General features: G+C 40.8%; 1 protein-coding gene across 6 annotated transcripts in view; it reads left to right on the forward strand.

The window, feature by feature from the left end:
• lrrc1 (leucine rich repeat containing 1) overlaps positions 1-12857 on the forward strand; it is a 231750-nt gene that overhangs the window by 59262 nt on the left and 159631 nt on the right. For all 6 annotated transcript variants that reach the window (XM_085996510.1, XM_085996508.1, XM_085996509.1 and 3 more), the window contains exon 3: positions 8235-8313. In XM_085996510.1, the coding sequence (XP_085852636.1) occupies positions 8235-8313 (79 nt within the window). The remainder of the gene's footprint in view (positions 1-8234; positions 8314-12857) is intronic.

Below are 12857 nucleotides of genomic sequence, written 5' to 3' on the forward strand. Positions count from 1 at the left end.
TGTTCCGTATTCAATTTCATCTGTGACTTTGTTCATATCATCTGTGAATATAATCAACTTGGATTGATTTTCACCAGAGTTAGTGACTCAAGCAAAAGCCATGTCAATATTTAAGAATAGATTAGCTCGGTAGTTGAAGGAAAGGGGGATAAAGGGATATGGTAACTGGGCAGGCACATGCGATTAGGACTATTGTTAGTGTGGAAGATAAACATCAACATGGACTGATTGGGCCAAATAGTCTGTTTCTGTGTCATAGCTTCTATGCAATTCTGAGCTTAAATTAATGTAGGCTAGAAACCGTAGGATCCCAGCACTGATCCCTAAGGCATTCCACTCTACCCCCCTCTCCACTCAACACCACTCTTCTGATGAGCACCTGCTATTGCCTTGAATTTCATTCAGCCTATTTCTCATCCACTTCTAAGTTTTGCTTAAGCTTCCCACTGCTTTCAGTTTCATTATTTCATGAGGAACTTTCTAGGGTTTTTGAAAACTTGGTCAGGTAGCATCTACCCCAAGGCATGTTGGCTGCTATCATCATACGTTATCATCTTCAAGATACGTCCTTTTGAGAGTAAATATTTTAGTCAAGTATTAACCAACTTTAGATAATTTATTACATTGCATGTTCCACTAATGATCCGTGAAATCCTTCCATATCTGATCTCTTGACTCAGATTGACCATGTTGGCTGATATTGTCTATAAAAGTAAATATTAGGAGAATATAATTAAACAGTATCCTGTTAAGTGGCAGGATTCTGGGAGGGAGAGCACTTAATGTGACTTTAAATTAAACTTTGTAGTACAAGATTGTATTGTAATGAATGGCCAGAGACTCCGTTATGAAATGCACGTCTCGGTTCGAGTTGCAGCATGTGGATCTCCTAATGCTTGGTGTATCAGATGCCAAATCTACAACTTTGAAGTTAAAATTTGTGATCTAAGTCGAACCTCAATGTAAGGCAGCTGGTTAACTGTTTGCTTTATTTTGAGTTCTCAAGTTGAGGAATCATTACTTCTGAAGTTAGCATGACAGTACAATTTATTATAATGTGATTCCTCTGCCAATGATCATATATATGGATATATATTGTCACTATTCTCTACCCAGAGATGGGGTGGATGGAGGCAAGATCCCTGCCAGCTTGAGGAAATTAATTCTTTCTTTCATTATAATGCACTTTTAAAATAGTTCATTGCTAAAAGTCACCTCTGTCTGACTGCATGCCCAGTTTTGAGCTGCTGGATCTATTCTGAATCTATCCCAGTTAGCACGGTGATAGTGCTGCACAACATGATGATGAGTGTCCTCAGTGTGAAGCCAGGACTTTGTCTCCACAGGATTATGCGGTGGTCACTCCTACCAATACTGTCATGGACAGATGCATCTGCGACAGGTAGATTGGTGAGAACAAGGCCAAGTAGGTTTTTCCTCTCGTGTTGGTTCTCTCACCACCTGGCGCAGGCCCAGTCTTGGCAGCTATGTCCTTCAGGACTCAGCCAGTAGTGGTGCTTCTGAGCCACTCTTGGTAATGGACATTTATGGGTGCGGTAGCATAGTGGTTATGTTACTGAACTAGTAATCCAGAGGCCTGGACGAATGATCCGGAGAATGAGTTTAGATCCTACCACGGCAGCTGGGCAATTTAAATTCAGTAAATTAAATAAATCTGAAATAAAAAGCTAGTATCCGTAATGGTGACCATGAAACTATCAGATTGTCGTAAAAACCAATCTGGCTCACTAATGTCCTTTAGGAAAGGAAATCTGCTGTCCATGCCCAGTCTGGCCTATATGTGACTCCAGACCCACAGCCATGTGGTTGACGCTTAACTGCCTTCGGAAATGGCCTAGCAAGCCACTCAGTTGAGAATTAAAAAAAATCTAGAACACGTTTCATTTTTATTCACCAATATCCCACACTTGAATGAGCACAAAATGTATTTGTTGTGCTACGGAGATTGATGTACATACAATTTAATACCACCTTTGTCACTTTTGCTATTTTCCTTATTCTGGTCTCTGCAATTTTTGAGATATTTCTAATTTTCCTGCAGTTTATTTCTCTGTCTACTGATCTTATTTCTGCTGTGCTCTGATTCCCTTTCCTCAACCAAATTAGTTGAAACCGTCGCCAACAGTACTAGTTAACCTCTCGGCAAGAATATTAGTCCCGGCTTTGTTCAGGTGCAACCTGTCCATCCTGTACAGGCGCCCCTTCCCCCCAGAACTGGTCCCAATGCCCCAAGAATCTGAAACCCTCCCTCCTGCACCATTTCGACAGCCACGCATTTACCTGCACTATTTTCCTGTTTCTATACTCACTAGCACGTGACACTGGGAGTAATCCTGAAACTACTACCTTTTGAATTCCTGTTTTATAATTTTTTTCCTTGCTCCTGAAACTCTGCCTAAAGGACCTCAACACCATTTCTACCTATGTCATTGGTTCCAACCTGGACCACAACTTCTGGCTGTTCCCCTTCCCCTCGGAGAATGTATTTTACCCGCTCGGTGATATCCTTTACCCTGGCACCAGGGAGGCAACATACCATTAGGGAATCACGTTTGCGGTTACAGAAATGCCTGTCCATGCCCTTAACTATTGAATCCCTTATGACTACTGCATTTCTACTCTCTTTTTCCCCGTATGTGCAGTCAAATCTCCCGTGATGCTGGGGGTTTGGTTCTTACTACATTCCTCCAAGGAGTCGTCACCTCCCAGTTATTCAAAACTGAAAACTGGTTAGCGAGCGTCAGTGGCTTGGGGATTCCTGCACTACCTGTGTTTTCCTCCTACCCTGTCTGGTGGTCATCCATTCCGTCACCTCCTTCAACTTCTGTAGCTGTGGGGTGACCACCTCCTGGAAAGTACATTTGAGGAAACTCTCAGACTCCCAGATGCACTGCAGTAACTTCAGCCGCTCCTCAAGCTCCGAAACTTGGCGCTCGAGCAACTGGCGGTACTTCCTTCACACGTGGTTATCCAGGATGCACGAAGTGTCTTGGAGTTTCCACATAGAGCAGGATGCGCGTGCAACGGGTTCCTGCTGGCCTGCCATGGTAGGCAATCCACTGACCTCTAAATCCTAAGACCCTGGCTACTAAAGCACTTGGCATTGAACTCTTTAAATCTAAGAAACTGACGTCTAAGACACTGACCTAAAAAACTCTCAGAAATTGACCTCTGAAAGACTTGGATACTAAAATAGTAAAAATTTAAATTAAGGCATTGGAAATTGTATCTATACATCTAAAACACAATGGAAACTACCATTAAGTGAATTTCAAACGTCAGAAACGAACAATTTAATGAAACAAACTAACCTGTTACCCACCAATCCTTTTCCTACGAGGCGGTGACATCATTTTCAATTTCTTTTTCAGTTTTCCGCATTCGGCTCGCACACTGACTCTGATTTTGACCTCTCTCTCTCTCTTTCCTCTCGGGCTCGCTCTCACTGATGTTGAGGAATATCAGTGCTAGAGAACAGCTTATTTCAGTGTCAGCATCAAATACTCTCCGGTACAGCACGGGTGGATGCAAAGCAAAGTTCCCTTCACTCTGCCTCAACAATGTGCTTCAATGGTAACTTAAAAAAAAAAAAAAAAAAACACGTTTTCCATATCTGCCATCTTCAGGTCTGACTGAGTGACATCGCCAATTATTGGCACAGCATACAAGAAACTGAAATGAGAGAGCCAAACTTATTTCACACAAAACCTCATCCAACAGACAGAGGAGACTTTCATCCCATAACCCAGGTCCTAGAGTCGTAGGGCTGGTGTCTAACCCACTGCACCACCCATAGTTCAAACAATATTTAAAATAAGTATAACTTAATCCGTGCTTGATATGTTAAAGGAATGGTGATGATGGAACTCGCTCTTGAGTCCTCCATCTGTGGTTTAAAGGTACGCAGTTTATAAAAGGTGGTCTTTGACGCTACTAAAATTCAAATACAGTACTTGAAGTTGTGTAGCTCAGTTACTGTGCAGTATATCTAAAAGCACCATTGCTTTTAAAAAAAAATAAAATACAGCCCAATCTGGCAGCAACATGCTGAATTCAGGAGATCATTGTGTTTTATGTCACAATCAATCTGTTAATTCTGTATTACCATTTGCCTAGAATAAATATCCCAAATCAACACTTTGCTCTCAGTTGCATTCTGTTGAAATTACAATGCAACCTTAGAGAAAAAGCTCCACAAAATCATTTCCACCAGGGATCTGTTTGGGGAAAAATACTGCCAAAATTCTCAAGCTATCCTCTGTCTCCTGCAGTAAAGGATCATTTTTCCTCCACCACCAACCTTTTGAACAGAGCCAGGGTAATGCAGTCTGAACAGTAATTATAGTTGGAACTTTGTACTGTTTTGTGTGGTAATCCTTCAGGCTAATGTATTGTATAACAGAAGGTCTCTTCATATGATGTGCAGCAGCTTTTACCTTTGGAAAGTGAAGTAATTATTCTCTAATGCAAAGACAGAGTGCAGTTCAAAACCGAAACTGAACTGTTTGAAGACCAAACATGCACAAAGACTTAATGTGTACGTGGACTAAAGTCTGTTAATCCGCAGCAGTAGCCAATAAGCTTTTAAATCTTCTTTTAAATTGGAGTTGGGGAGGAGTGGAGTAGAAGCCATTGCTTCAAAAGGCTGTTTCCCTTTTCAAAAAAAAACACTTGCATGGTGTCTTGCAACTTCCACTTTTTCACTCCAAGCAGGGCTTATGAGTTTTAGCTGTCGTGGCACCTATTTAGTGTCCAGCAGTAAGTCAGTGTTGCACTATACATGCATCTCAAGGGTGCCTCATAATAAGAGTGATCTGTATATTGCATGAATAAATCCCTTACCTGGAACTCTTCTTCATAACTGTTTTCCTGGTTTAAAAAAAAAAAAAGTATGCTAAAAGAAAAATTGTGGAAATAAAATGTTAAATGGTTTGAAAATCCATATTCACCAAAGTGTAACATTAACTGTTCATTAGGACTCCATTGATGGCTACGGGGCTGCTTTAACTATATCATTTTAAAATTTCACTGTTATATTAAATTGAAACTTTGATTTATGGAAACAACAGTTGGACCAAATTTTATATATATCTCTATCTTTTTTGTGTTTCTTTTTTCTATTAACAGTTGAAATGGCTCATTGCATATTGTGCCCATCTCCCACAGATTATAATACTTCAACAACGTTAAGATGTTGTTTGTTACTGCTGTGAGTCAGCTGAGTTTGATGCACATAAAAGTCATTGATCGGCATAAACATTTTGTACTAATGTCAATAGATTGTTATCAAATCATTATTAGATGTTTTTTTTGAATGCTAATCTCCCAGGTTCTAGAGCTATACAGTATTGAACATCATGTGCAGAGACCTCTTGTTACATAAATCAATAAACTACACCCATGGCTAATCTAGGGCAGTATAATCACAGACTTGCTTCTAATTAGTTTCTTGCATTTTGGGAGTGGAAAAGGGAAGTTATCAAGTTCTCCTCGTTCTGTGGAAATGTTTATTTCAAATATATGCTAGTTAATGGTGTGTACAAGAAGTAATTTGCAGCTGTTATGAATGGAAACCCTTTACTGAAATTAGAGTTTGGTTGTATGAATTGTTGGGTACGTTAAATTTTCTTCAGGCACTACTAGGAAGTAGAGTTAAGGGGTCCTTGGATAGTCTTCCAAGTTAAAATAATGGTTCACTTATTGGGAAAATGGAACCAGGGATTGAGGGACTTCAGTTATGTGGAGAGACTAGAGAAGCTGGGTTTGTTCTCCTTTGAGCAGAGAAGGTTAAGGGGCAATTTAATAGATGTTTTCAAAATTATGAGGGATTTGCTAGAGTAAATGGGAAGAAACTGTTTCCACTGGCAGGAGGGTTGGTCACTCGAGGACACCGATTTAAGATAATTGGCAAAAAAGCCAGGGGGGATGAGCATTTTTTATTAAGCAGTGAGTTACGATCTGGAATGCACTACCTGAAAGGGTGGCCGAAGCAGATTCAATAGTAGCTTTCTAAAGGGAATTGGATAAATACTTGAAGGGGAAGCATTTGCAGGGCTATGGGGAAAGAGCAGGGGAGTGGGACTAATTGCATAGCTGTCGCAAAGACACGATGGGCCAAGTGGCGTCAATCTGTGCTGTGAGATTTTTATGAAAGTTCAATACCCTGGTAGATCATCTGTTGTCTGTAACTTGCATCGGAATGAATGCATTTCCTTTGCACTGTCGTGCCAGTTAGTAGTCTCTAATTTTTCACAGATATTTAACTCCACTTTACCCACCTTTTCACTATAACCTGCAGTCCATTTTCTTCTTGCGCGCGCTCATTGATTTATATTTCTACAGTAGTGGCTGTCCGTTGTAATTTAGTCAAAACTATTACCCGTTTGGATGAAGAAGTTCTGTGTGACTTCTCTTCTGATTTTAACTCGCGGTCCCTTGTAATTTGAATCCCTCCCCATTGTGCACAATTTGCCTGGATCAGTATTCTTAATTCCCTTTATAATCATCTTTTATGGCTTGTGTCTGCCTCCTCAAAAGTAGTAGTATCCTTTCTATAGTTACGTGATCAAAATTGGACAGATTATTCCAGATGTGGGGGTGGGGGGCGTCTCACTATTACCTTGTACAGTAACAATGTGATCGCTTTCAGATTTGAACTGTACCAACGGCTGAATTTTATGTTTGCAGCTTTCTTTTGCCCAATGGTGATTTATCCCAGATGTTGCGTGACTTTTCTTTCACCTGAAGGCCGAACCTTTTTTTAATCTGGTTATTCATTTTCTGATAAGTTTCTTGACTATGTCGAATTGGCGGAAGAGCCGTACAGACACCACTTAAAATACATAGCTAGATATTTGATTCTGCCAATGTGAACCTTTCCATTACTGAGAGAGCTCTTCAGTTTTAATGTTCACAATCCTCTTTGTTTGGCATTTCTACACATTTTAACCAATATTATAAAGTACAAGATTTGAAACGTAGAGGGGTCTGGAACATTTTAAATTGTAATTGTTTTGGTATGAAGGAATTGTAGTAAAAAATTTTTACCCCCTAGAAATGCTGCTGCAGGCCATAACAATATTTTCTCTCTCGGTTAGGGTTGCAGGAAAGGAGCTGGGGGGTTGGGATATTGCCATGTTTGGGGTGTTTGGTGGCATTGAGAGAAAGGAACAATATCTTGACTGAGGTTATCTTTTCAAGCCATTATAAATCTGCTTTTACATCTTTCAAATGGAGCATTTCCCGAGAGACGTTTTTATGCCTAAGCCTGTATGTCAAATCTTTAATATATAAGCTAAACTATACTTCAGTTTACAGTATCCCACCCACCATTTTATCCATTTTCTTTTTCCCCCCTCACCTTGACCCTGCTCTCTACCAGCCTGCACAGTAAATGTCAGCAGGACCATGTGGGATGCATCAAAGCCCAGACAGATTCTATCCTTGTCCAAAGATTAAACAAGCTTACTTCCAATGGGAGCAGCTGAAAAGTAATTGGGAGCAGGCTTATTTTCGCCTTCGTAGCCTGGGGCTTCTGAGGCTAGTGGTAGCACTCTTACTGTTATGCTGACTGAGATCAACCAACCCAACATAGACCAGGGTGGAACCTGGGGTCTTTCCTGGTCTGTGTGGCTCTGCTACCACTGGATCGAATAGCTGCGCCATCGGAGATTGAGGATGTGTTGATTGCTCTTTTAACGGCAGTGGAGGGAGTCCTTTTGTGCTGCCGTTTAGTCTGTAGCAAATCTTCACATTTATGCTGCACGAAGTGCTGATTGACCGCCTCTGACTGCTGGTGAGAGATCCAACAGCAAAGCTGTTGCCACATTAGAAGTTGAACTAGCAGCTTCCTGAGGTGGCAGGTCTGTTCTTTTACTCTTTCTGCAGCAGGCTGTATGTGCAGCTGATGGTCAGCTCGCATTGGCCAACACCTCTACCAGTTTATTGTGCTCCTGGCGCCAGAATTAACACTTCTCTGAAATGTAACTGTTATACTGCATGTTTGGTACAGAAGATCTGTATCAGCACCAAACGTGCAGTATGACTAGAGTTCAGTTTTGTATAGTCTTGGATAAACAGTGTGTTTTTGGTGCACTTTGAAGTCTCGCAGTAGAGACTACTGATGCTTTGACCATTTGTTTGGAAGGATAGCTAGTTATACAGAGTACTGTTACCAAGTATATGACTAATTTAATCTTTTTTTGTTGTTGCAGATATTATGGAAATTCCAGAAAGTATCTCATTTTGCAAATCGTTACAAGTAGCAGATTTTAGTGGCAATCCCTTGACCAGGTAAAGAGAACCACAATACAGGAGCAAGTGTGCCTCGTTGTAACTTTCACCGCACATTGTTTTAGTCTGAACTGTTTGCTGCTAGATATTAAAAGCTGCCATTGATTAAGTACAATATTATTAGCATAAATAAAAATAAAGTCACTTTTATGCATTAGCATTTTGGTGACTAGGGCCAATTTATGCAAACGGGTGAGCAAACTCCTGAAGTCTTCATTTTTTTGAAACCTAAATCGTGACCCGGTGTTTTGCAAATTATCAGACTTGGTGGTTTGGTAAAAGCTATGACAATGGAAGGTAGTGTGGAGCTCTGCAGTCTAACATGTCTTGTATCTTTATAGAACTGGAATTGTCTATAATGGATCCACCTCCTATTTCATTTGCCTTTTAGATTCCCCAGGGATATATTGTAGAGAATATTTTGGATAGATGATGGAGTTTGAAGAGTCGCTAACAGATGTCTTAAATTTATGGATTTTTTAAAACTAAAGTTGGGCAGTTGGTTACCAAGGCATTTTATCTAATATGAACAAGCCCCCAGCCTTGACAGACTCTGATTTATAGGCTCATTGTGCATGTGTGTGTGATACACATTTTCTGACGTGACTGACAAAACTTTGGAATGTTCTGACGAAAGGTCTTCGACCTGAAACGTTAACTCCATTTCTCTCTCCACTGGCCTGCTGAGTTTTTCCAGCGTTTTCTATTGTTATTTGGAATGTAGTAGTTGACTAAAAAATCCTGCACTTAACAGATTATCATCCAAAAATGACATTTTAAAGGAATACTCCTGAAGAAGAGTATATATAATTGTGTGCAATTATGGGTACCCTCCCTTTGAACGGCCATTTTGTGTACCAGAGGGATCAGAAAGAAGCAACAAGGATAAATCAAGGTCTTGGGCCTGTACATTGAGGAGAGACCTGTTGCAGAAGTGAACTTGTTTACACTGGGGAAAAGATTCAGAGGATACGATGGCGGGTGTCAAATTCTGAGGGGAATACATGAATCGAATCATAGAAGCTTGCAGCACAGAAGGAGGCCATTTGGCCCGCCGTGCCTGTGCTGGCTCTTAGAGCAGTCATGCTTGGTCCCACATCCTCGCTTTTTGTCTGTAACCCTGTAATTCCTCATCCTCAAGTACCTGTCCAACTCCCTTTTAAAATCATTTATGGAATTGGCTTCCACCACCTTCTCGGATAGAGCGTTCCAGATCCCAACCACCCTGAGTGGAAAAAAATTCTCCCTTCTAATGATTTTGAATCTATGACCTCTGGTTATTGACCCACTTGCCAGAGGGAATAATTTTTCTCTCTCCACTCTCAAATTCGCTCATCATCTTGAAAACCTCTACTAGGTCACCTCTTCACCTTCTATGTTCCAAGGAGAACAGTCCTAACTTTTCCAACCTCTCCTCATAGCTGAAGTCCCTCATCCCTGGTAACATCCTGGTAAAGCTCCTCTGTACCCTTTCTAAGGCCTTTACGTCTTCCCGAAGTGTGGTGCCCGGAATTGTCCACAATACTCCAGCTTCGGCCTAACCAGTGATTTATAAAGTTCTAGCATGTTCTCTTTGCTTTTATATTCTGTTCCTCTATTTATAAACCCAAGTAACCTGTATGATTTTTTTTAACCACCTTGTCAACTTGCCCTGCCACCTTTAAGGATTTGTGTACATGAACACCAAGGTCTCTCTACTCAAACTTTTCAAAATAGTGCCATTTATAGTGCACTGTCATTCCATATGAATCCTCCCAAAGCGCATCACTTCATACTTCTCCGCATTGAACTCCATCTGCCATGCTTCTGCCCATTTCACCAGCCTGTCTGTCATCCTGAAGTCTACAGCTATCCTCATCACTATCTACTGCGTTGCCATGTTTCATACCATCTGCAAACTCTAGTGCGGCTCCCTACACCTGAGTCTAGGTCGTTTATAAAAATTAAAAGGAGTAATGGGCCCAAAACTAACCCTTGGGGAACACCACTGCAATCCCCCTCCCAGTCTGAAAAACACTCATCCACCACCACCCTTTGCTTCCTGTCACTGAGCCAATTTTGTATCCGGATCTCAACTTTTCTCTTAATTCCCTGGGCTTCCATCTTCTTAATAAGCCTCCTGTGTGGCACTTTGTCGAATGCCTTCCGAAAGTCCATATAAACATCTACTGCACTAGCTTGATTCACTTTCTCTGTTACCTCATCACAGAATTCAATCAAGTTAGTCAGACATGATTTTCCTTTAGCAAATCCATGTTGGCTCTATTGATTAACTGGTGCCTTTCCGATGAAAGTTTATTTTGTCCTTGATAATGGTTTCCAATAACTTCCCCACCATGGATGTTACACTGACTGCCCTATAGTTTCCTGGTTTATCCCTCTCCCCTTTCTTGAATAGTGGTATAACATTAGCAATCCTCCAGTCTTCTGGCACATAAAGATTTCCCTTTCGGTTCTTAGTAGGCCCAACTTTTTCCCTAGATAACCGCTTATGCTTTATTATATGCTTATAAAATGTTTTACGGTTCACTTTAACCATAGAATCATGGAATAGTACAGCACAGTAGGAGGCCATTTGACCCATCGAGTCTGCGCCGGCTCTTTCGAAGAGCAATCCAGTTAGTCCCACTCCCCTGCTCTTTTCCTGTATCCCTGCAATTTTTTCTCCTTCAAGTATTTATCCAATTCTCTTTTTACGTGGATCTGAATCTGTAAAATTGCTCTTGAATCTGTATCCACCACCCTATCTGGCAGTACATTCCAAATCCTAATCACTCGCTGTGTAAAAAGAAGTTTTTCCTCATGTCGCCTCTGGTTCTTTTGCCAATCACCTTAAATCTGCCATTTGGTTATCCACCCTACAGCCATTGGAAACAGTTTCTCTTTATTTACTCTATCCAAACCCTTCATGTTTTTAAACGCCTCTCTCAAATCTCCCCTTCTCTGCTCCAAGGAGAACAACCCCAGTTTCTCTAGTCTATCCACGTAATTGTAATCCCTCATCCCTAGAACCATTCTAGTAAATCTTTTCTGTACCTTCTCCAAAGTCTTCACAGCCTTCCTAAAGTGTGATGCCCAGAATTGGACACACTACTCCAGCTGGGGCCAAACTAGTGTTTTATATAAGTTTAGTATAACTTCCTGGCTTTTATACTCTCTGCCTCTGCCTCTATTTATAAAGCCCAGGATCCCATATGCTTTATTAACTCGAACACAAAAGCAAAATACTGCGGATGCTGGAAATCTGAAATAAAAACAGAAAATGCTGGAAATACTCAGCAGGTCAGGCAGCATCTGTGGAGACAGAAACCGAGTTAACATTTCAGGTCGGTGCCCCTTCGTCAGCTTTCTTAACTTCTTTGCTAACCTGTCCTCCTACTTTCAAAGATTTGTGCACAAACACCCCCAAGTCTCTCTCCTCTTGCACCCCCTTTAAAATTGTACCATTTAATATATACGGCCTCATCTCATTCTTCCTACCAAAATGTATCACCTCACACTTTACTGCATTGAATTTCATCTGCCATGTGTCCACCCATTCCACCAGCTTGACTGTCTTCTTGAAGTCTGTTACTATCTTCCTCGCTGTTTACAACACTTCCAAGTTTTGTGTCATCTGCAAATTTCAAAAATGTGCCCTGTACCCCCAAGTCATTAATGTATATCAACAACAGCAGCAGTTCTTGTACTGAACCCTGGGGAAAAACAGCCATTCACTGCAACCCTGCTTTCTATTCCGTAGTCAGTTTTGTATACATGCTGCTGCTGCCACTTTTATCCCACGGGCTTCAATTTTGCTAACCAGTCTAATATGTGTTACTTTTATCATCTATACACAACATCAATTGCACTGCCTTCATCCACCTTCTCTGTTACCTCATCAAAAATCCCAATCAAGTTAGTCAAACACGATTTTAATGTTGCCTGCTAATCTTTTCTCGTAACCTCTCTTTGCCTCCCGTATTAACTTTTTCAATTCCCTCTTGTACTTTACATAATCTTCCTGGTTATTAACTGAATCTTGCTCCTGACATTTGTCCTAAGCATCCTTTTTCTGTTTTATTTTAACTTTTTTATTTCCTTTGTCATCCAGGGTGAATTAGCTTTGGATGCTCTACCTGGTTCCTTCAAAGGAATATGTTTAGTTTGTACCTGAACTATCTCTTCCCTGAATGTTCTCCATGTCTCTGTTACTGCTTTACCCTGCAATCGCCTTTTCCAATCTACCTGAGCTGGGTCCCTTAAATTACTGAAATTAGCTCCTCCCAAGTTGAGCAGTTTTACCTTTGATATTTTATGGTTTCTTTCCATAAATACTTTAAACAGAATTATGTTGTGGTCACTGTTAGCTAGATCTCCTCCTGTAACACACTCCACTTGTCCGACTTCATTTCCCAGAACCAGATCCAACACTGCTTCCTTCCTTGTTGGACTGGAGACATATTGAGCGAGAAAATTCTCCTGTACATGTATCAGAAATTCTTCATCTTCTTTACACTTAGCACTATGTTTTTCCCAGCCTATATTAGGATAATTAAAGTCTC

This window comes from Somniosus microcephalus, chromosome 9 (genome assembly GCF_052327205.1).
Source record: "Somniosus microcephalus isolate GS21.2 chromosome 9, FLI_Smic_1.0, whole genome shotgun sequence".
NCBI classification, from domain to species: Eukaryota; Metazoa; Chordata; class Chondrichthyes; order Squaliformes; family Somniosidae; genus Somniosus; species Somniosus microcephalus.